This window comes from Athene cunicularia (genome assembly GCF_003259725.1).
Source record: "Athene cunicularia isolate RWA chromosome 12 unlocalized genomic scaffold, athCun1 chr12_part1, whole genome shotgun sequence".
Taxonomy (NCBI): Eukaryota; Metazoa; Chordata; class Aves; order Strigiformes; family Strigidae; genus Athene; species Athene cunicularia.
The window spans coordinates 13,985,493-14,010,546 of record NW_020799116.1 but is presented as its reverse complement, the minus strand read 5'-3'; the positions used below and the strand labels follow the sequence as shown (position 1 = coordinate 14,010,546).

Here is a 25,054-nt window from a genome sequence, read left to right as displayed (position 1 = left end):
GGTTTTCAGGAACCTGAGGTTATAGGATAACATTGTTCTAAATAAAATACCCATATTTTACTCATACTTCCTTTTTTTCATGTCTTTTGGTATCTATTCTTTTGCTTCTGTTTTTCTGAGTTCTAGCTGAAGTGACTGGTGCTCTGCTCTCTTCATAGGAAGCCTTACATCGGGAACAAATGTTGGAACAGAAGCTGGCAACCCTTCAGCGACTACTTGCTGTCACGCAAGAGGCTTCAGATACTAGTTGGCAGGTATCTGCAGGCATTCTTTTCCTTTATGGACTCAAATATGCAATGGTGTATAAATTTTAGCTATTAATTTACAAACAATAGGGGGAAAAGCAGAAGGAGGAATAAAAAGCATATGGTGGTTCTCTTATGCTGTACAAAAGATAACATTTAATAAATTTAATGATTATGTACCAGTTTGAAATAACTATTAGTAATAAGTACTCCAACAAAATTGAAGTCTTTAAAGCAGCACTCTACTGGAACTGCATAAAGCACATGTTAATACTGAGGAGATACTTCTTTTCTCCTAGGCTTTAATAGATGAAGACAGGCTGCTATCAAGATTAGAGGTTATGGGAAATCAGTTACAGGCATGTTCAAAGGTAAGTAGTTCACTTAAAGTTGAATGCTAGGAATGCTGAAAGATACCTCTTTTGAAGTGTTTTGAAATTAGCTAGTTATAGGAAAGCAGTTGGAACATAAACATTCTGAAATGAGCCAGTGAATTTTGATAATCTGAATAGCATGAAAACTGTAGATCTATTCTGTATTTCATGGTATTACTTTAAATCTACATACATGGCTATTTTTCAGCATTTTTTCAGTAAACTGATTTCTTTTGTATATGCATATAAACACATATGTAGCAAAATGCAGAAAGGAATTTTTGTCATCGGTGAGAAGCAACCATCCTGTCCTGTTTCCTATGCATGATTCTTTCCAAATAGGGATTTGAAAAAAGTCATTATCCATGTGCCTTCTGACATTGAGACAGACTAACATGTATGCCCTGCCTTGATTGTTGTTTAGGCCACCTATGTCTGCTTTAATTTTTTTTAAAATGTTATTTTATTTTTAATTCCTCTCAACTACCTACATTATTATAAGAACTGTTTTTGCAGGTGCTGTTCTTGGAGGCCTTTTAGATAGGACCTCATAGGTTTCTGGTTTGTCAAACTGTAGGTCTCCTAGGCTTGATGTTGTCTTAGCAGCATCCAAAAAACCCCCATAGTTACTCCTATAATCAGAACTAATCATTGAATGTGTGCTGTCATACATACACTTAAAATAACTGGTTTACATCCAGTCATGTGAAGAACCTTTAATCACTGATTTGTCCATAACATTTTCCCATCTATCAGAAATTGCTAAACATTTTGGAATAGAACAGGTCTTATCACAGTCTAATATTATAATCAGCAAAATATTAATTTATATTCTATCTTTGTATCTGAATTATCTTATATGTACAGAATCAAACAGAAGACAGTATACGAAAAGAGCTTATAGCATTACAAGAAGATAAACACAATTATGAGACAACAGCCAAAGAGTCCTTGAGGCGGGTCCTTCAGGAGAAAATTGAAGTGGTCAGAAAACTGTCTGAAGTGGAGGTATTGAAGCTTTGCCTAGTCTTCCAGAAATTCTGAAATAGTTGAAACTGCTGCTACTTAGATTCCTGTTTTGTTGCCTGTAATACACCAGTATCTGTTGTATTGTGACACTTACAGTATCATAAGTAGTAGTGTTTATTTCTCCTATTGAACAATACTTAGGTTGTTAAACAGTGAGAAACTATTCTTTAAACTCCTTTTTCTGCCAGATTTCAAAATTCATAAAGCTGTCTTACAGAAGTTACTGTGTGTGGGAAATAAATGAGTGGGAAATGACATGCATGCATTAGTAAAAAAACTGTTAGACTTTGTTTAAACTGTAAAATTTATGGAAGCATAAGCTAACTACTCATACAGATTGCACTTCAGAATGAGATTTTAAGATTACAGAGTTTTGGATACCTTCTTCAAATAAAATATCTCTCATTACTGTCTCTTCATTTATTTTCTCTTTCCATTATCATTGTTTGCTATGTTCCCTTAGGTCAAGAAATATTGTGAGACAAAATTAAGTGTACCTAGTCTCTACCCTCATCATGCTTTTTAAAGAATGCAGTGCATATAGTGCTCTAAGAAATAACCTTATGGAGATTCAGTTAAATACATCTCTTTATATTGTAATAGTTCTTGACAGGTTTGTTAAGGCTTAGATTTTTAAGGCTTAGATTTTTACTTTTAGCTTTCTTCTCCTTTCCAATCCTGTACTAAGAGAAGAATGTTCTAACATATTTATTCTACTTTTTACTTTGACTCGTGGGGGAGAAATATTAATTTAACTTCAGTAAGAGATTTGTTTGAGTGCTTGCTGCCACATAGTTTTTTCTCCACACAGAACAATCATTGGCTCCTTGTTGAAAGTTATCTTTTAATAATTATTATATAATGTGGTTTTGAATGCACTTTTGTGCAAAGGTGTTTTGGTCTGTTACGGTGGTGAAGTCAGTCAGAGGTTGTTACCAGTAAAAAGAAAAAAGTATGACTGTAGAAACAAATCTTGAGTAAGGGGATCTTAGTTTAGATACCTTGCCACATTACAGAGTACAGAAAAAGATTTAGAGTGCTTCCTTGGAGCCATTTGGCTTTTATAATGTGTTAAATCTTCTTTTGGGTGAAAGGTATGGTGAAATCTATGTGTTACATGGAGTTACAAAATATTATAGAATTTTCCCAGTTTAGCATAAAACAGAAGAGAATGGGAGAGATGGACCATGTGTTTCAGTTCTTTATTCCTATTAATCACAATTAATTATGTAACTTCTTGTGGGTTTTTGGTTTGGGTTTTTTTACACCTGTGTGAAGCCAATATATTATCACATAATCTGTTCTTGAAGCAGAACATTTACAACGGTTTGTATAGATAGTGTTTTTACCAGGGCTTGATTTGTTTGGTTCGTCTTAATGATTAGGATCAAAGCAATTAAATATGATTAGCTGCAATACCCTGTTTTGAAAAAACAGATCAACTCCGGTGTTTGGTGGATTATTGGTCTCTGTTTTTTATTTATTGTATAATAATACTATCTTACAGCGGAGTTTAAGTAATACAGAAGATGAATGTACTCACCTGAAAGAAATGAATGAGCGGACTCAGGAAGAATTAAGAGAATTAGCTAATAAGTACAATGGAGCTGTAAATGAAATTAAAGATCTTTCTGACAAGCTAAAGGTAATGACAGGACTTCATCTGACTTACAGTGATAACGCATGGAGCAAATAAATACAATTTACTTTCTAATGTAGCAATCAAAGATTAAGAAACTTTTCAAACAAGAGATTAATGAAAGATGCATATCATCTTTTGCATATTCTTTTGCTTTATGTTTAAAATACTTGAAACTGTCATCATGAAGTTGCTATAAAGGTTCCCTTTTCATTCACTTTGAAAGTTACCATGTTTTTAGAGCTGCAGTGTATTTCTATATAAAACTATGGTATAAAACTTCATATTCAGCTGCTTTTATCTAGACAAATAACTTTCAACCTAAACATCTTGGAGTTAATGGGAATGAAAACTAGACATAGAAATAAATTTGCATTTCATGTTTCATCTTTGTGTAGTTACAAACATAACTAGTCTATCACGTAGTAATAATATGGGTCAGCTTCCAGGGCAAAGGAGAGTGCTCTGAGGATTGTTATTAAACTAAACATCTAAGTATATTAATATTTAAAGGTACTTTATGCTAGAGAATAGAAAAATCACTGTATGATAAAGCCTGTTCCCAAAGAGACTTCAATCTAGAAAAGCAGATGATGTGGAAGAGGAAGGTGGTAGTTTCTGCTTGTAGGCCTGAGATAGTTGTTGCATTTGTCTTGGATGAATACTAGAGTTTGAACTTTGGTTCTTCAAGTCCCCGTTCAGCTCCTCAGACGAAAGACTTTTCCTTCCAAATTAAAATGTTAAAATGCTTGAAAAGAAATTTATAGAAAAATAACAATAGAAAAAATTTGCATTGTTTCAATTTTCTTTATCTGACTAGCAAAGAAAGCTACTTATATACATTTAATTATACAAAAATCAAGGAAATATATTTCTTTACATGTTAATTTTGATTTGTTTGGGGATTTTTTTTTAATCTTTTGGAGCAGGTAGCAGAAGGGAGACAAGAAGAAATCCAACAGAAAGGACTGGCCGAGAAAAAAGAATTGCAGCATAAAATAGATGAAATGGAAGAGAGAGAGCAAGAGCTTCAAGCAAAAATAGAAGCGTTGCAGGCTGATAATGACTTCACCAATGAGCGGCTAACTGCTTTACAAGGTTAGTCACTAGTGGGGAAGAAACTTGGATTATTTGTTTTTCTTTTAATCTGTGAAATATCTTTTTCTTGGACTTCTGTTTGCAGTACGGTTAGAACATCTTCAAGAGAAAACTCTTAAAGAACACAACAGCTTAGGTAGGTGTGATCAGTTTTTTGTTTCAAGCTAGTTTCCAGATTTTCTGATCAAATACTTTTATTATAATAATTTTGTAGTCTAGGTGTCTGGCAAAATAATAATACTTATCCCAGTAATGCATTCTTCTTGAAGAGTATCGCTTGTTAACGTTGACAGACATGTGGCCCCAATAGAATGCCAGCAGAGGGCACTGCTGTTGTGAGTGTTAAGGAAGTGAGGGTTCATTGCTCAATTTAGAGCTTTGTCTGTGTCCCTGCAGCTCCAAGACTTTGAAGGTTTTTATATATGTGTGTGTGTATGTATATGTGTGTGTGTATATATATATATATATATATATATATATATATATATATATATATAAATGATTTTTATATATATGTAACAGGCAGTAGTTCTTTGGGTGCTAGTAACCTGTTATGTGTTTGAACAAACTGCAACATGATCTGTAGCATAGGAAAGCACATTGAATTTTGCCTATTTTGTTTCGTTAGATTGGGTACGTAAAAGGAGGCCATAGTATGAAAAGTCAGATGCATTCCACAGTGCTGTATTTGTAAAGAAACAAAACCCCAAACATGTTGCTTGGTTCCAGAAATAATACCCTTTCTTAATCCTAGGCATACAAGTTGACGACTTCATACCTAAAATTAATGGGAGCACAGAGAAAGGTAGTGTATCTTAAGGCTACCTTTTGTCTTATGGTTGATGTTTGAAGTTGAACAAATTCAAAATATTGTTATCTAAAGTTTTGCTTTGAATAATATTTTCTTTGTCCACTCCTCTGACCAGCATTTTTGCTTAGACTTTCAGTCTAGGTGTTCTTAGAAAGTTCTGTAGAACATATTGAACCAACTTGAAAGTCATCTTTTTTGGCTTGTGTTTTGATGGGCTCTCACTGGAATCAGTAGGAGTCTACTGAATGATGTCAGGCTTGTGACACAAAGTGGAAAACTCATTGACTTTTTTCCTCTTAATTTTGTTTTCCCTTGCAACACAGACATACACCATTTTTTCTAGTAAATTGGGTATGGTAAGTAAAGTCAGCAAAACATTTTTTTTCTAACTATAACATGAAAAATATGAGTATATGAAGTATATAAAAAGTGGAAACTAACTTCTTAAAACTTAGGAGTGTCTTTAGGTAAACCAGGAATGAGTACAGATTGAACTAACTGATGGGCTTTTATAAAGACCAATTAGTTAAAGCTAAGTATTTTAACTAATTACTCAACATACACTTGAATAAAAATGTCTGGTAAGAATGTGCCCAATATCACACATAGCAAAGGTTATTCCATTTATGATACTAAATTCACTAAAGTGTTCAATTGGCTAAGATATATTTGTCCTGTTATATTAATTTTAAATTTTTCCTTGATGTAGCTTTCTTCAGCATTTGCTGTGTCTTGCTGGATAGCAAAAGCTCTGAGGAATGGTGGTAACAGTAGTTGGAAGTTTAGGCCACCTATGTAGAGAACTTATGGTTTTAGTTAATATTTAGAGTGGTTAAGGATTACTGTATACATTTTTGAAACAAAACTTTAAAACTTTATATGCACTTAGCTTGTTACCTTTTTTTGTGTGTTACAAATAAAGAGCTTCTTAACTAGGGAGACCAGTAGTAAAGTAAAAGAAGATAATCATGGCATAACCTCACATCGAGTTCTTATTTGGAGCAGGAGGAGAGATCCGTTAAATGCTGACAGGAACTGTACATAAACCTCCTCTTAATCTAATTACTAGTTATCCCTTAATGTCTTAGCGTTTTAGGCACTTAGCTGTGATGCATGCTGAGATTAGCAAGCAGGGGATTTAATGTCTGTTCCCAGTTCTCTGGACTGCCATACTTTGTTTTTAGATAGATTGAACCATCTTGCTGATGCATAATTTTTGTTTGGTAATACTCTTAATGCTTGATAGAATGGTTAAAAAATAAATTTCCTTTAAATTGCTTAAAAGTCTTCCACCCCACAAAATAGTTAATTTTTACAAAGCAAAACTGAGGTACTGTGTAGGGATTGTGATTATTCATTCTAATCATGTAAACTGTAAAAAGACTGAAAGTTAGGTTGCTGGAGATTATTAGAAAAACATGGAATGCTGTGAATAAAAGTAGCCTAGAGCTAAACTGAAACATTTAGTAAAAGCTTTCAAGCTTCAAGTGCAAATACATACTGTTTTATAGAGAAATGATGGATAACATCACACTAAATATGATTCTTTTTTAAACAAACACTTTTTTATTTTAAAATTGTTGGTAGGAATGTCTTGTTTTTAAACTACTGCTACCTCCTACTAGTCTGAGTTTAAAAATTGTCTCAAGTATTATTTAAAAATTGAATTAATTACTATGTAATTATAACATATCTGTGTCGTTGATATTCACCTTCTGTCAAAGTTGAAGCAGCAATCCCTTTTTGACTTATTTTGGATTGCATGAGTGTCAAAATGTTATCTGGATGGATTCGTGAGAATATAGATTCCTCCATCCTATGAGTAGCAGTAGAACTTGTGTTTAAACCTGGGAGTTTAGGAAGCTCTCTGCCAATTTCTTTTTCTTTATGAATATAGACAACATACAACTACTCAATCAAGTTGTCTTTTTCTGTGTTTATACAGTCTGTCACCTTTTTCTTTCATGTACCTACCATGCTATTTTATTATTCTGTACTTTAGAGTAGTTTTCCATTATTCTCTGTGTTGTACCACATTCTTCTGCATCTCTGCTATACTAGGTCCATCCACATTTCTCTGGCATTTTACAGTTTGCTGGCCTGTGTTTTCTTCATGACAGTCTGTGCCTTTCTGTATCTTCCTGTCCTTTATCTAGCCATCCTATGATGACAGATGGGCAGTAATTTTCTCTGCCAGATTTTGGGTTTTGTTCTTTTGAAAGCAGCAGGAGGCAGTTACTGGGTTTTTTTGCTGAGTAGTCTTGCATTATTTTAGAAGAGCTAAGAATTTAGGGTTTATAATGTAGATTAGGCAGCTTTGGCAGTGAAAGAGGTTGTAGATACTTTGCATAAGGAAAAGACTTCACAGTTGAATGTAGAAGTCAGAAATTAATATTTTTTTGGTGCTAAATAAATAGCATGTAGGGAATAAAACCCGGTTTCCTCTGTATACCAATGTATACACACCTTCCCCTGTCAGAGGAAAGTGGTAAACCCATGTAAAATGAGTATGCTTTTTAAGATTCCTTTTGAGTGTGTCTCAGAACTTCAGGTCAAGTCCTCAAGGGTATATTTATAGGCATACTACTTAACCATTGCAAGAATAAGGATTTTACATTACTTTTTCTGTGGTTGTCCATAACATTAAAAGAACTGTACTCTGAATAGAGGAACTAAGAACTCATGTTATAGTCTTCCTAGAGGCTTTTTATAACAAAGTGTATTAAGATGATGATGGTTAGGCATTCATTTTCTCTCATTGCACATATGAAAATTCTGGTGCAGAGGAGAGTAACTTTCTTACACATCAAGCCACTGATAAAGGTTGTGTACAACTGAGTTACTGAAATAAGTGGTGTGATTCTTGGTGAGTTGCACCACACCTGGCTTTCATATTTAAGTTTTGTGAGCCATATATTATATAAAGAAGCACAAGAGAAATCTGCATACAGTTACTTACAGGATCATGTAAAAAAAAAAGCTCAAATAAAAGTTTAAATTTGGAAAATAAATGTTATTAGCCATAGTGCTGTCTTTTAAAAGCCCTGTCCTTGTGGGTTAGAAAAAAGTTTACTTTTTAGAGTAACTTTGAGATGTAGTAAAGCTTAGTATTACGTATTGGATCTTAACAGCTAAGAGCTGCTGCTATTAGAATCTAAGGGTGGAATAATTTTGTTAAAATGTAATACATTTTGCTGGTTTGTGTACTTAAAAACAGCCTTTTCAGATTGCTAGACTCTTAGGGTCAAAGGTTCTTTAGAAATGAAGTGTTAGCATCTTTTAACTTGAAGAGATGCAAGATTTTAGTGGGGTTGGGAGCTGAATATGGTCAGATAGGACTTGGTTAAACCTGGGAATTGAGCCTAGTTTTAGGATCTCTACTGTAGAACTGTCCTTTCAAAAACTGTTTCTGTGCAGGGAAACTTTGTTTAAAAATTAAAGGGAGATATTCAGCAACAGTTCTAAAATAAATGTTTTTCATTTCAAGAGGGTATTAGATATGAAGAATAAACACATAAAGACTAAAGAAAAACTTACTAAATGCCCTTTTAAAGCTAATAAAAAAGTGCTGAAGAATATAGGTTTAAGTACATGTACTTGGATTTGGAATGTCCACTTATCTGTGTCTTATTATGAATGAACAAATGAGAGGAACTAGAGGCATCAGTGCTATGGAATTGCATGTTTCAGTAGTGTATCATCTTATGTATTCTAAACTTACTATGATTTTAAATATCACTTACATGTATCAATTTTTTTACCAAAAATATGAAGCTCTCAATGGAAATTTAGTGGAAGTCATTTGTCACCACCTAACCTGAAAGAGCAATACAGCAAATGCCAAATGCAGAATGTTTGGACTTTTAATGATTAGTTCTTACTAAATTTTGTTAAATAAAGGTCGTCTTTTTCAAATAGCTTCTGTTGAGGTAAGGGGCTTTTTATTATGCTTAAGAACTGCTATTAGATTTTAATATTTAAAAGTACCCTTTGAAAATGCAGTTAAAGTACTTCTTTCTTCTGAGCAGTTCAAAAGAGTAATCTATTTTCTAATACCACTCAGACATCATTTCAATTACATCTTGTCTAATTGCTTATTAACTCAGATCTCAAAAGTTCACTGTAAATACACAATTACAAATATTGTTAATATACCTTTCAAATTCTTTGTTGCATCAATTTGAAAATGATAAGAAGATGTAAACTTAAGTGTTTCTTTCTTTACTAGAGCACTTTCTTTCAAAGAGTGGAGGGGACTGCACTTTTATTCATCAGTTCATAGAATGTCAGAGTGAGTACAAGAGTGTTCATCACATTTGCTTTAAAAACAACAAAAAACCTCAGAAAAGATGGATAAAAAAACCAGAATTTGTCATTACTATTTGAGAGTTCTGTATTAGCAGAAATTTTCTAAGCATAGAATTGTGGCATTGTGGTATTAAGCAGATGCCTGTAGTAGTAAGAGGATATCTTTGCTCTTGCAAAGCAATGATCACATTGTCTCTTCTTAGCAGTTAATTCATTATTGTCCTCTGACCAGTAGAAGGGTGGTAATGTTGCCACATGATGTTTAAAACTGAGTGTAATTTTTCAAGAAGTTGAAAGCCCTAACATGGTCAGTTTAAGCAAACATCACAGGCAGCACTAGGACAGAGATCAGGTAGTGATGCCTTTCTTCATTTCACATATCTATAATTTATCTGATAATTAAAGGTCTTACACATTCTTCAAATTAGTTATTACAAAGAACAAAAGGAAAGCAGAACCATAACTTCTATGTGGAAATCTATGAGATTTTTTTAAAGAGAAATCAAATATAGATATGCAATACCAATCTTTAGAAAGATGTGTTCTTCTCAAATGAGAAACATGTTTTTCAAAGCAAATGACTTATGAAAAGGAGTAACGAAACTGTGCAGCCTGCATATCTATGCTTAAAAAAATCCTGAAAATATTAATACTTTTTGTCCAGTGAAACAAATACGGTTAGGATGAAGAGAGAAAAATGCTATTAAGCTTCAAAGAGAACTCCTTAGTAGCATAAAGAATTATTTTTTGTCTTAAGAGTTTACAGAAATTATGTACCTAAAGTTGATCAGAGAGAAATATTTATAAGCCGAGATAATACAGTATCTTTTTTTGACATTATACCCATTGCACTCTTCCCTTTTAAATATTAATAGGGAAGTGTAACAGACTTGTTTGACTTTACTCCTTGTGTTATGGACTGCAGTGCTGTAAACTGAATGACAGGATATTGCTAATATTTGTCTAAGAAAATTTAAACTATTTACTTGAAAAATGTTTCTTTTTAAAAGTGAATGACTGGTAGCTGTCTTCTGTCAGGCTGAAGTTTAATTTTTGTCAAATCTTCTTTATTCAGTACATTAAAATGAACTGAGGGTATCATAAATATCGTGAAGATTGGCAATATTGAGAAAGTTCATCATATGATCCTATGCTTTTTTTTTTCCCCAGAGGTTTAGGTATTGGGAACAGAGTAGGTTCATAATTTAAAGAAATAAGAATTCAGTAAAAATCCCAGAAATAGGAGTCACTCATGGAAATTGTGTTACGTAGGGTTTGCTGTTTTGTAATAGAAGCAGAGGAGTTGAAACTATAGGATCTGGAAACCATAACAGAAATCTAAAAGGAAAGGGGAATTGAAACAATTGTGCAGTTTGTCTAGAAGAAGCGTTTCTGGATTGTGTTGGTGCAGTGGGGATAGTGTGCATCTCCATGGCTGTGGGGAAGAACCACCTAAATTGGGAATGCAGAAGCAGAGAAGTGAGGAAAACCAGCCTGAGTCAAGGAAGTGGAGTATGTAAAATAGCACAAGAAGGAAAATCAGAGGATTAAACAATCTGTAGGTTGTTTAGTCATCTGCACCAAGCTGCAGAGGTATAAGGCAATTGAAAGTGCTTACCAGTTAAGAGCAATCAAGACCTCTCAAGGTACTAAAGGTAGAATTTTTCTGATGGGAGAGATGCAACAGGACACCAAAATCTTAGTTGCAATGCAGCTTGAATGCTTAATTTAGGTGCATTGTTTGTAAGATCTGGCTTCTGTAGGTTCACAAACATTTTTTATTCATTTTTATTTTTTAAACAGAATATGGCTCGCAATATCATCCAGTAACCTGTCCTGATCTACAACATCTGTAGAATGTTATGAAATGTTACTCTGGATGATCTGGGAAGTCTGTTACTTTCTGATCATTACATTCAATTGCTCATTTCATAACTTTTTTTTAGTAATCACTGGTGAAAACCAGTGACACCAGCAGCAAAAGTCATGTTGCTTCTTTTTGATTACTACATGAGTTATTACCAAAAATGGTGATGATGTATAGACAGAAGAGAGATTTTGGTGCCCTGCTAGCATCCTGTCTTTTGCCCCAATCCAACTCTCCTTTATTTGTGTCCTTTTTTTTTGTTGCATTTTGTGATTTTTGCATTTATAATTTTAAATGCAAGTAGATTTTTTGCTTTTTTTACTAAGTTTTTTATTTTTAAAAAAATTACTTAAAATTGAGTAGGTTTTGGATGGATTGAATGGATATTTTCAGCTTTTTCATGAATTTATGACCTGCAGGTGACAAGTAAAGTGAAAGCTCTTTAGTATCACTTTTTTTCAGATGGCTCAAAATTTATATGTTGAGAGCCAGGTTTACATTTATCAGAGGGAAAAAAAAAAATCTTAAAGATGAACCAAAACCTTAACTTCAGAGCAGATTGTGTCAGTAAAAATAATTTAAGATATGTATCAGTAACTCTTTCAGTAACTCAAGTAGTGACTGAATAGCATGAAAGAAAAATTATTTGTACCAGAAATTAAAGGTAGAATCCTCACCCTAATTTATATTTTGGTAGCCAGAAATTCACATCTTGATTCAGGGAAAATGTGGATTGACTTATTAAAAAATAAAAAAAATCAAGTTTACAAAGTTTTCTGAAATAGTAATATGGAAAGATAGATTTGGAAAAGGCAGTTTTTAAACATACAGGTATTTCTGCTTCTACTTTTTGATTGTTGTCTGATTTCTGCTATCTTTTGGTGACTAGAGTGGTAACAGTGCAGAATAAGATTCTATGTAGTTTAATGCCATCTACATCTAATTTTCTGTTTATTGTCGAAATATACACAGGCATGCTGAAATGAACTATTTTTTGTTGTCTTTAAAACTAATGCTAGCATTTTTAAAACACAGAATGCTTGTTTTTTAAGTTAAGATTTGTCAGCCACCAAGTGACAAGTACTGGCTGTACCAGCTTTGGGTCACACACTGGGCAAGGGGACTTGTATCTTACTACTGAAGTTCTTTGGTGAAGAAATAGCATCAGGAAGAAAACTTTCTTACAAATATTGAAATCCATAATGGACGTTAGAAAACAGTAAGCCACCATGGAAAAGAAAAAAAAAAAACCCAAACCCGCAGCGGTTTTTTTTTTTAGTCATAGGAATTGAGAATTCTTAAAAGTGTAAAAGAGCTGCTGCAAAGAATTCAGTTTGGAAAAACATCTGGGTCCAGAGGACTAGTTTCTCTTTGTACTGTGATTATTCTGGTTTTAACAGCTACTGAACTGTGCAAACTCCCAAGATCCATCAATTCGCAATGCTAAGTTTTCTTCTGTAGACTGATTATGGAAGCCTATTTTCAGCTAACAGTCTAGCATGGATGAGGTGTTACCCCTTCAGATCAAGCAGTTTGAGCGTATGTTTTTTGTGTTCAGCTGATTTTTTTTCAGACATGGGCAGAATTTCTCAGCTGCTTTCTTACTGTCTTCCTCCCCACTCCACTTTGAGCCTCAGCTGAGTCCTGCAATAATCACATATGAAGACTTTCGTTTAGGGTTTTTTTTTTTAATGTAAGAGGTCTCATAATATCACTCGGTACCTCTTCACTTGTGGCTGCAGTAACTTGATTCCCTCTGCAGTGCCTTCCCCAGTCAAGGCACAGTGACTCTTCAGCTCTGAGGAACTCGAGACTGATCTGAACTTGGATGATCAGTGATCTCCTACAGTTTGAGTCCTGAAGCCAATCCTGAAAATCCAGTGTGCTGTTCAGTGTATTTCTGAAGCAATATTTGTAAAATGTTATAGCAATGCATGACAATATTTGTAGATAAAAGTATAGATAGAGGGATTATCTCTTTAGACTGGTTTGTCTGTCTGTGGGGGAGGGAGGGGAACAGGGTAAGCTTTTGGCCATGTATACCCTTCTTCAGACCTCAGGGGTTTTTTTGTCTCAAAGCTTCTCTATCTTGAGAAAGATACTTCCCCAGAAATGTTGTTCTGCCTCTGTCCTTGGATTGTCAAGGTTACAGCAACATACCATCAGAGGAGTACAGAGACTTCTTAATCTTCAGAGCTACTTGAAGCTGGAAATGCTGACTGAAGCTCGCTATTTTTTTAATTAAAAATTTGAAAAGTATTTACTGTCATCCATCTTCCTTAATCTGAACTCCCCTGTACGTGCTGTTCATCAGTCTTCTCTGTATCTCAGTAACCTGTTAATAGCACACAGGGTAACCAGCAAACTCAGTTCCCTGCCTGCCTGTCAGGGATCCAGCAGAGGCAGCTTCAAGCCTGGTGTCAGTGGGTGTTAATAGCTTTCAACATTGTCTAAATTGCAAGATTCACTGCATAGAAATTGATGATGTGATCTGTAAGATGTGTGACCCTCAATAATTTTGCATGTAGGAGTAGGAGTTGCTAGCTGGTTCTTAAGGAATTTGAAACAATAAAATCTCCTCAAAAAAAGGAAATTAGTTAATTAATGGTTCAATAGTTCTTTTAGTGTCTGATTAATCCAGACCTGTTCTTCCCTGTCTTAACGTTTGGCTTTTTGTGTCCTAGCTGGAGTTAGGGTGAAGTTAGCAATCTAGTCTCAAATTCTGTGGTTTAGGTTTTTATGACCTGACGTACATGAACAGACTTCCCTGTCAATGCTATATGTAAACCTTTTATTTTTGTGAATCTGTATGTGATGCATGCACAATTTTTTGGAATTCCATGCAGCTCTCTGAAGGTTTTAAGCTAAGAAAGGCTATTTATGTGTACCTTTTGTAAGGCACTGTTAAAAGAGTTGTGATTCTCCGTTGCTGTTTTACTGTGGTGTATTTCTAGGTTTCTGCTGTAACAAGTTCATGTCTATTTCAGGCAACCAGCTCTTAGAATTCCTTTTTTGAGAACTATAACTTGAGAAATGTATTAATTATTTATTGCTCTCAGTTAGATTTTTAAAAGTTCATAAAAATTTTCCTAACTTCTCATTAGTGAACTGAAGCATTAACAATGCAAGCTACTAAATTGCAGAAGAAAGAATTATGCATTTTATCACAAAGTTCCAATAGACTTGTGTACTTTCATTATTCCATGCCAGAATAAAGTTTTTGTTCAAGCCTGAGTAGGAAGTAATATTATCAGCTTTTAATTTGGTCATGGAATGTAGTCTACGTAGATGCGTGCAGGGAAAAGCTTGCTTAATTTGAGCTTGGAAAGTAACACTTATTTTGTTTGGCAGACAAGATCATAGATGAAGGACATCTAACCAAAGTGGAAGAAACAAAGCTTTTGAAAGGTTAGACTTCTGGATTATTTAACTGTTTTTGAAGCATGTTTTTTATGTCACTTCAATGCATGTTCTATCTTAAATTAGCAGGTTTTGTTGAATACTCAAGAAAAAAAAAAAAATCAATAAAGGGGAGGTATATTGTTTACTGAACTCTGCTCCAAATACTATTATAGAGTAAAAAGATTTAAAAGAAACAATTTCTGAAGATGCTAGTCTCGGTTTTGTTGGAATTCTTACTTAAATGTATGCTGTTATAAAAAATTAAAATATTACATCAATTTACAAAGATTATTAATCTCTAGTGCATAAATTTCTAACAGGTTTTTCTTTTTATTATAGGACTAAATAGAAATAATATTTGGTCTCATTTTAAGTTTTAAATAAAAGTGTATCTTAATTTGACTGTTTTCTAACTTCTACCCTTATAACTTTAAAATAGCTGTTAACCTCCTAGATGTGCCTTTTCCAAGTAAAATATATCTGTGTATCTCTAACTCTTTTCTGTATAAAACATGTAAAATACAAGAAGCTAATTAGAAAATATTTATCATGTCAAGGAACAGTCATCCTCATCTTGCAATGCCAAAATCAGGAATGTTATATAAAGTGTGTATATCAATATTTCCTATGTGTCTAATAATGCAATAGTGTTTGGACTTGTGGACTGACTCTACTTCTGTAGCTTTTTGTCAGTGTCTAGACAAACCAACTCATTTCTTTACCCTCTGTCCTTCTGCAGAGTCTTATCATGTTGAATGAATGTCAGGCTGTTAAAAGTTCTGGTATTTTAGAGACTTTTCAGTTTATCTTCTCTTACTTTAATGTATGAAATTGCACCTTTAATTTGTTTCTGTATGTAAGCTATAGACAACATGCCATATTTGGCAAAAGAATGCATACAATAACTGTAATGTAACACTTGCATGCCAGTTATCTTGCAAAGCCGTGAGCTATTTTTAGTGTTTGTTAATATATTCTAACTCATCAAGTAAGTATGATGTCAACACATTTTAATATACTTCATCATTTTGGCTATATTTATTCAGCTCAGTTCCATTATGGGAAATAGGGACAACTGCTGTGAAATAATATAGTACAGGAAAGAGTTTTGTGCTTATGACTCTGATTCCAGAATAGGAAGCAGCTTTCTAAATCACTGCTCTTTTTGACTTCTGTTTCAGATGTAGACACTGATGCATCTTTCCTCTGATGCCTAATCTTGCTCCGTGTTTCAGGGGGAGGAGGATAGGAGGGAGGAAGTAGCTGGTTGCAACCAAGAGTGGGTGGGAGGGAGTACGAGGGGGAGGTGGAGGAAGAGAGAATGAATTTGGCGGTTGGAACTTGCATTGTTCGTCCCATTTTGCACAGAGCAAGAAAGCTGTGTTTCCATGTATGACCAGATATGGTAAAGTTAGTTGGATACGGATATTGCTCAATTTAGTGCTTCTGGATTGGCCACTAATACAAACAACATGGGTGAGGCTTTTAGGATATACTTTTCTCAATACTTTAAAAAGAATGTATTATGTGGTTAAGTAGTTACTATAGGTTTAATGGCAGTCTTGTGAGATTGATTACATATCATCCATGTAAAATGCTTGTGTCATAACATCTTTAGATATTAATTAAAAACCTTATTCCTAAGAATAGGGAAATACCCCTTTTCTTTTAGCAAAGAACCACCCCCAAACATCAAGTTTATAACTACTCCAGTTATTTATGTGCTTTGAAGTCTGCTGAAGTCATGAGAGAGATGTTTGGAATAGCTGCCAGGTGCAAACCCCTAATTTAAGTGTGTGGGTGCTTCCCCCTTCTTCAGTGATTTCAGTTGCATTAGACTAGGAAGAGCCTGGCACTTGATCAGCTGCTTTGTTTGTACTTGCCGCCCTCTGTTTCATGTATGGATTTTTTCTGGCACAGAGAAATAGAAAACTTTTCATGTTAGATGAAGAAAAAATTTTTTTCCTGTTAACCTGTCTGTGTTTTGTCATCTTGCTAATCTCCCCATGTCGGTGCACAGGTTGTCTTCAGTTTCCACCTAACTTCTTTCATTTTGGGGGTGTTTATTTCTATTTGTTCTTACTATTTGAAAAAACAATTACTCCTTTGTTTTTTACACATTTTCATATACTAGCCCTGTTGCTATAACACACTTGATTTATTTATTGCTGTGCATCTTTCTTGCGATGTCCTGGTACGTTTTTGTTGCATCCACATTTCTCTATGTGAAGAAATTATTTGTGTTTGGTGTGCTTTTCTGCATGTATGGTAAAAGTAAAGTCTGTAAACTGGGAATGTTGTAATGATGCCTTTTTATATGTATCTCTCTGCCTGAGACTTGAGACTTGGAGGAAACCTCTATTAATCTGTGGGTGGGCAGCAATGCTGTCAAACCAAGACTCTGCATAGTCAGCCAAGAAAGACTCCATTATGTGTAATCGCACCTGCATGTCGGTGACATAGTTTCTTGCTGACAGCCTTAACTGGGTTTGTCCACATCAGCGATGATATGCTTTTCTTTAACAGATCCAAAAAAAAAAAAAAAAAAAAAAAAAGGATTAGCCTCAAAGTATTTAAACTGAGTCAGGGATAATTCTGTGTTGGAACAGGATGCACTAGTATAATTATGTCCCCTCACCTTTTGAAAGTATCTGATCTTCATTAAAAATCTAGAACTGGTAAAAAAACAACAGAAAAAACCCCAAACAAACAACTGTGTGGCTTCACTAAGCTACATGTATAATGTAATAATGTGGTGAATTGTGTATGAACAGATATTTCATACAGGTATTTTTTGGTGGAAAGGTTATAGACTGCCTTCGCTTTATACAATTTGAATGGAAATTTTTAGAAAATATGTATTAATTTATATTGCTGTTGTCCTTTACCAGTTCATACCATGCTTCTTTTTAACAGTACAGTATATACAAGACTTGTTGCTGCTATTTTATTTGTCCAAAATACTGAAGCACAGTTTTATTCCTAACAGCAGTTTCTTTCTGACTTGTTACAATGTCTGCATTGTTCTAGTTTTGTTTTCTTATTTGTTCCCTCATTGAATCAGCTTTTACACAGAGATCCAACTGGCAAGAGTACAGCTTTAACAAAAGTTCAAGCTGTGCATGAGGCAGTTGCATCCCCTGTTAGATGCTAGACAAGATTAATGACTTGAGTGATGCTGAATCCATTTTAGCCCAGACTTACAAAGAAAAAAGCAACCACCAGGTTTTTAAAGTGTTTTTTTCAAATAAGTTGCTTTCTGTTGGCATTTAGCAGTAGTTAATTAGATGTATAGAAGAAATTATGATTAAGAGATTGAACAAAGCATTTACTGATTGTCATTGATTTTCCTTGTCTTTAACAGAGAATCAAGCAAGAGTCAAAGAATCTGATTTGTCGGATACTCTTAGTCCAAGCAAGGAGAAAAGCAGCGACGACACTACAGGTAAGCGTTTAATTGAGGTTTCTGTAACATCTATTTAGCTTGAATTACATAATCACAAGCATTTTCTAAAAGAGCAGAGAAAGTGTGTGTTATGCAGAGCCAGGTACAAGCTTAGAGCAGTACTGCCTATTTGTGATTTCTTAATTAACTGTTGTAAAGTTGGAAGAACTTAAAAGCCTTGTCTTCGCTTAAAGAATGCGCATATGAAAACCATCTGTTGTCTGCCTGCTTTCTGAAAGGTGTGGGGTGATTTTTTTTAGATGCCCAAATGGATGACCAAGATCTGAATGAACCTATTGCTAAAGTAGCTCTTCTAAAAGGTAAACTAATTAATTTTGTAACTTTAGATGCATAATCTCTGTATGTGTGTGTATATATCTTTTTGTCTGCTTGTTTTTTATCAAATGTGCATTCAAGTGGAGTGCTGAAATTCAAATGTTTTAGTCATGGTAGTATGGAAGAGTTGCATTTACCTATCAGCAATGATTCCTTTGGGCAATGCAATATAAAAGTATACTTCTGAATGTTAGTATGGAAATAATTTGTGCATAAAGCTGGTTTCTGCACTCACCAACACTGTTCTAGGAATTTACATGTTATAACTTCAAATGGAGTTGAGAAATAGTTACAGCATACACTGAAGTTAGGGCTAATAGCTGTGGGGAGGAGTGATTCTTCCATCACTGACATGTTGTAAGCATTACGAAAATTTACTTGTATAGTTTCCACCACTGCCAAAAATGCTTCTGTTAGTTTGCACCGGCTGGATTAAAAAGAAAACCTAATATATTTTTTTGATTAACACAACCAAGATTTGACTTTCCTGTTGTAACTGTATTTAGATGATTGCTGAGCTTTAGCTTTGAGCTTCATAGCTATAAATTAAGTTTTACTGCTATTTTCACTGAGGGCATGTACTTAAAACTTGATTAGCAAGCTAATATTTACATATTCATGAGCTGAAAAATTTGTGGGGTATTAATTATTACATTTAGCATACTGAAAATTAATTTTATGCTTTGTATGTGACTAGACATTTGGTAAGATCTGTAAAATGATGCTTATGTTGGGATCACAAGTAAAAAGAATGTCACTTCTGCATAGTTCAGGAAGACCTGAAACTATAATAATATGTAGGAGATCTGTAAAAGAACTTTTTTCTGTAATTGTTTACACTTCTCTAATTCTATGACAGCAAGACTTCCAAAAATTCTGTCTATTATATGTTTCTAAAAAGTGAAACTAAACTTGAATTTGGTATTTTCCAGTGTATATCAGTTTAAAAAGGAGTGTTTAAGATACTGAGTGTGTTTCATTTGGGTTTTGCATGATGTTCATTAAGTATCAGAACTTTTAAGTCCAGAATGGGATACACATGAAGGAGTTTGTTTCCTATGAACATTGTCACACACACAGAATTCATAGACAGAGCAACCCTTTGTATTTAAACAGTACAGTAGAGAAACTTAATTCAGATCATGTCAAAATTATTTTCATTTCAATTCTTATAATTTTAAGATAGCCAACTGAAGACTACTCCTAATTGGCTGGATTTCTTAGTTATCTTCTGCAGACCCATTAAAAGTAGTCCATGGACCTCTCAGGCTGAAAACCACTGATTCCTGAATTCTCCTTATATGCAAGTGAAGTCTTCCTAAGTTCTGTCAGAAAGGTTTGTTTAACAGCCCAAGACCAAGATAAGGCTGCTGTGAGCATGCTGCTTCCTGGATTAGAACAGTCTCGTGTCATGGCAAGGGTTAGGTGTAGTCGTACTTTCTCTGTCTAGGGTATATTAAACTAACAGGAAGGGTTTAGTGGACTCTAAAAGGACTAAAATCAAGTTTTCTGTAGTAACATGGCAGCAGTCTTTTCCTAATGTGGATCTTTTCATTGCTTCATCAGTTGAAGACTTAGACCATAGCTGTTACTGAACTTTTAAGTGAATAAGTGAAAAAATACCTGTTTACATAGACTGCCTTGCTATTGAATAGCATATTGCAATTAACTGAAATAATTGGAAAAATTCTCTTTCTCTTGAGGCTATTTATGGGCATTCCTTTATTGTTCTTATGAAACCATTAAAAAAATATCTGTACAATGAATCATGTGCCTTGTAATTTTTATGAAGAGCCTATAAACCCGCAGTTTTGTTTGAGGTTTTGTCAGAGAGCTACTTCATATGCCTGATTTTGCCCTAAAAAGGATCTTATTTGCCACAGAAAGACTTTCAAGTGGATTTGTTTTGCAGTCATATAATTAAGGAAGAGTGAGAACATTTCTGATCTGGCTGCTGTTTGGAATGCGGAAATGGCTGCTGGAAAAGGCAGTGTTCCTTTTTGTTTTAACTGTTGGAATTTACAAAACAAATTAATGGAACAAGAAAATGATGAGACCTTTAATTGCTGTAGTTTCCTCCAAGTCTATTTTCCATCAGTAAATTCTGAGTGCATTCAGAATTTGTTTCAACTTTCTACAAGTCAGAATCTGGCAGAGAGGGGAAGGGGAAAAGCTGTCACAGTTTAGAACTGCTTTTTTTTTCCCCATGAGGTAAATGACTTCATTAGCCACTAATAACAATTCCCTGGACAATTCTATTTAGACAGGCTGTTTGTGACTACTTACTGCAAAGTTAAAAACGGTTAAATGTTAAACAGATGGAAAGAAGCAATAAATGTCATTGGAAGGTTAGTAATCTTGTTCTTATCAACTTCATTACATTTTCATAGTAACTACAAGACTGATTAATGGAATCTTAATAAGGATTTTCAGTTGAGGGTTTGCTGTATAGTGGTAGTTTACATTAAGAAATTGTTAAAATCAGCAATGTCTACTGATTCAGAAAGTTTGGGAACCATTGCTTTCTGTTGCAATAGCCAGACACTTTATTTCAAATAAATGATACAGTTTCCTTCACATGGATGTTATGAAGCTAAAGAAAACATGAGGTTTTAATTGTTTATCTGACTTCACCTGAGTACTCTGAAAATAGTTATCTGCATAACCTGAGAAATCCTGCAAAATTCTGCAAGTGAACTACTGTGAGACTTGGAGAAATACCAGCCTCCTTATGAAGTTGCTTCCACAGGCCAGGCATAGACAGATAAGGGATCAATTCAGACTGTAGTCTGTGTTCTATATCATATCTGTTATCAAAACAAAAGTGTAAAGGCGAACATACAAGCAGAGGTCTGTTAATATCTTTTTGTTTGTAAGTGTTTATTTAATCTGAGTTTTTGTTCTGGTTTTATTGATATTTTATTTTATAGATCCTAAAATTCCAAAATACTCTTTCACACACCATCATATTCTTACTTTGGAAATGGTCATTTTTCTCCAAAACTGACCCATAGGTTAGACTCCTTTCCTTGAGCTAGATTGAAGGAGGAGAAATTTTCATGTGCTTTGGGAATGATTTGTACAGGTCATGCTAATTTTTTTAACAATTTAAAATCTACCAGTGGAGTTGATATTAAGGGAAGCCTCATTGTGTATGCGTGTGTGAAACAAAGTGGTGTTAATTAAGAACAGTTCTTGTACCATGGCAAACAATCTGATCTCAGATTAAAATTTTCTGTGAGCTAGAATAAATGAATGAGGGTTTTCAGACTGTTATATTTGACTTGTTTGTTGAGGTTGGGGTTTTTTTGGCACCTTTTTGTAATTAATGGTAGAATTCCTTAGACTTCTCTGTGAACAGTTAGTGTAATGCGGAATACTTCTGGAAATTGCTCAAATACTTTTTTTTGATTGCAGCCTTTTACAATTGGTTCTCAAAACAGGCTATTGTGATGTGAGTCTGCTTATTGAGGGAACTAATTCTAAGCCTGATGATATTTAGTAGTTTTATTATTTATAAATAGAGCAATCCTACTTACTACAGATTATTTATTTTTTTCAAAACTAGAGTTAGCACAAAAATAATGTATGCTTTGAACTAAAAGATGTTAAAGAAATTTTCAATTTGGGTAAGACTTGAGAAGCTGTTACCTTCTCATGCTTGTATTTCTTGGCTTTTGATTTAGAAGCGTGTCAGGCATATGGAAATTCCCCTATTGCATTTGAGTAGGAAAGAGTGTTTACCTTGATTGTGCTTTTGGTAAACTGATTATGTTGTCCCATAAGTTGCATTCCTCATCTCCTTTGAAGCAGTATTATCTCTTATGATGCTTGCTTTCGTTGACTGGGAAATATTGTCCACCAGAAAGTTCATTTAAGGTGTCTATTGTTGGATTTGGGACACTGCTGCTTTATCAGGCATGATTTGAGCATAATTTGTCAACTTCCTCATCCATTTCTTCTGAACTGTCTCATTAAGGAGGGTTGGAAGACTAATTGCCTCAAGCCTTTATCCATGAGAAGCTAAGAACAAAACATGTTCAGTAAAGAGAAACTTGGATTTGGAACTCTAATAAATGATAAAAGAAAGTGTTTGGATGAAATAGTCCTCTTTGTTCTTTCTGCTCTCATAATTTTGTTCTGAAAAAGTCTAAAAGCAGACGTGTGTCCTCAGCTCTACTTGATCCCACCAATTCATTACTGTGAGAATAGAAAAACCATAGCCTCTTTTCTTAGAGGGATGCAGTATGAATACTTAAGCGTTTTTTTAATGAAGAAAACAGAAAGAAAAAAAATCTATAGTGACTTTGTGACATAGTCAAACATGAATGTCAAAAGTATAATGACAAACTAAACTATAGTTTGCATTTATTTTTTTTACTAATGAAAGGTCCATACAACCAAAATAATTTGTCTTTCAAGGTTGTCTAAGCAGTGTGCCTTTATCTTAAAATCCATATGGTCTATAGTGATAGCTCCTCATTAACCAGCCAGCTGTGTAACAGCACATCCACCTTTTTGTTCTCCCTCTCCCATGATGCACAGCTGGACCTTTTTCACTGACTTCCCTCCTTTAGCTTTCTCACCTGACAGACTTTATATAAAGTTTCAGCCTTCTACCTATACAGGTTATTGGTGCTGTTTGTGTGCCTATTGAAACATCTGTTTCCGCACGGATGCTACTTAAGGAAAATTTAGCCGATGAGTTTCCTGGATCCAGTTCCTGGCATTGCAGATGCCTGCAGGCTAGACTGTTGTCTTCCTCTTCATTACTGCATCTAGTTTCTAGTGTGTGTGTCCATTAGAGGACACTACTATAAGTAACAAATACTTATTTTTCTCTTTTAAATGTCCCCCAAAACTTCAGTTTTAGAAGTATTTGATTTGTCTGTGAGTGCAAGTCTTCTCTTATAAGCCCAAGAAGTATTTAACATGCATTTTTAGCTAATATAAAACTTGTGGGAAAGAGCAACTGTTTGGTGGTTTGGTTTTTTTTGGGGGGTGGGGGTGGTGTTAGAGTTTAAATAACACATGTAGATATCCGATTGTGTTAAAGATATACCTAATATTTGAAGACATAGTGAAAAGAATTTTAAGGGCAGAATTTAACTTAGTATTTACTAGGCCACTGAATGAAATCAGGAGGATGGACTTTTTTTTTTTTTTTTTTTTAGATAATTTCCCTACATTTTTCCTTTCCTTGTAGTTGCAGTCCACAGAGGAAGAAGGGGAGGCTAAGCCTAGCATTGTAACAAGCCGATTGGCAGTAGCAAACCACTTAATAGCAATTCTTTGCATAATCTCTTGCAGCTGACTGGCATTAACCAGCCTCAGTACAAGGCTGGGTCTGTACGTGTGCTGGTATGCTGCCTGCCAGGGCTGGTACGTGCTGCTAGGAGCAGGGCGGTGGGAGGGTGGGCTTGGGATGTGGGCGATGCAGGGTCATTGCTGATAAGTGTGTGCTAGGAGAGAGGGTTAGAGTAGCTTCCTTTTAAAAATAGACAAGTTGTAAACACAGTCAAGGATTGTCTTACATGTGGTGTTCGTTCTTTTTTGTCAATGCAGGAATCCTTGCCAGTCTATACGGTGTTTTTAAAAAGTCTAATTCTTGTTTGTTATTTTGTTTTATACTGCATGTTACATGTAATGAATGCTTCAGTTTGCCTATGTTTTCCTCCTATAAAAACTGTATTAATATTTTTGCTAATATTTACCTAATGCAATTTTGAGTTTAACTAACTTTGGATGATTTGAATAAAAAGTCGTCAGTCATCACATGGCAGTGCAAATTAAACTGTTGTACAGATTTATGATTTAAAGAAAATGTTCTTTTATCAGATGAATTGCAGGGTGCACAATCAGAGACTGAGGCTAAGCAAGAAATTCAGCAGCTGCACAAGGAGCTGGTTGAAGCCCAAGAGCTAGCTAGGACAAGTAAACAAAAATGCTTTGAACTTCAAGGTGAGACCCAGATCAACTTGGTTGTGTAGGGTATCCATTAAAATTGTATTTATCAGGTAGTTTTAAAAGGGGGTCCAGTTTTGCTGACTGTCTCTTAGATAAATTTATTTCCTAGCGTTTACATCTGCACAGAATGTCTGAAAGTTTTGCTTTTTTTCTAAACTCTCTCTCTATATATAGTCCAACTCAGTTCTGACTTTTTGGTTAAAGTTAAATGAACATCTTTTCATAGTACTGAAGACCTACTTGAACTCCATATATTTAATCCTTATAAAATATATTAATTTACAGATGTTGGTTAATCTATATTTCAGTCAGATAATGTACATAATTTAATAGATACAGTGGTGGTTCTTTGTTTAGATCATCCTATCAGATACATAGCTGTATCATTATCTTCAGCAGCTGTGGGTTGGTTTTGGCAGGTAATAGTTTAGTGCAGTTTAATTGCATATTGTTCAGTGTTCTTTATGGGGTATATTTACAGCCTTTTTTTTTTTTTTTCTTCTTCTTCTTCCGCACCAGTTTGCATTTAGCAC

At 34.4% G+C, this 25,054-nt stretch overlaps 1 protein-coding gene across 21 annotated transcripts in view; it reads left to right on the top strand.

Moving 5' to 3' along the window:
- The window catches only part of SLMAP (sarcolemma associated protein), an 86,322-nt gene that overhangs the window by 45,824 nt on the left and 15,444 nt on the right, over window positions 1–25,054 (top strand). For 3 of the 21 annotated variants that reach the window (XM_026857883.1, XM_026857882.1, XM_026857884.1), the window contains exons 6-17: window positions 159–254; window positions 545–616; window positions 1,487–1,627; window positions 3,156–3,293; window positions 4,217–4,385; window positions 4,471–4,521; window positions 5,140–5,190; window positions 9,425–9,487; window positions 14,723–14,779; window positions 18,138–18,218; window positions 18,479–18,538; window positions 24,393–24,515. In XM_026857883.1, coding sequence (XP_026713684.1) covers window positions 159–254; window positions 545–616; window positions 1,487–1,627; window positions 3,156–3,293; window positions 4,217–4,385; window positions 4,471–4,521; window positions 5,140–5,190; window positions 9,425–9,487; window positions 14,723–14,779; window positions 18,138–18,218; window positions 18,479–18,538; window positions 24,393–24,515 — 1,102 coding nt within the window. Of the gene's footprint in view, window positions 1–158; window positions 255–544; window positions 617–1,486; window positions 1,628–3,155; window positions 3,294–4,216; window positions 4,386–4,470; window positions 4,522–5,139; window positions 5,191–9,424; window positions 9,488–14,722; window positions 14,780–16,096; window positions 16,250–17,869; window positions 17,999–18,137; window positions 18,219–18,478; window positions 18,539–23,816; window positions 23,937–24,392; window positions 24,516–25,054 lie in introns of those variants that run through there. The other 18 variants (XM_026857888.1, XM_026857890.1, XM_026857887.1 and 15 more) reach the window with 15 other exon arrangements.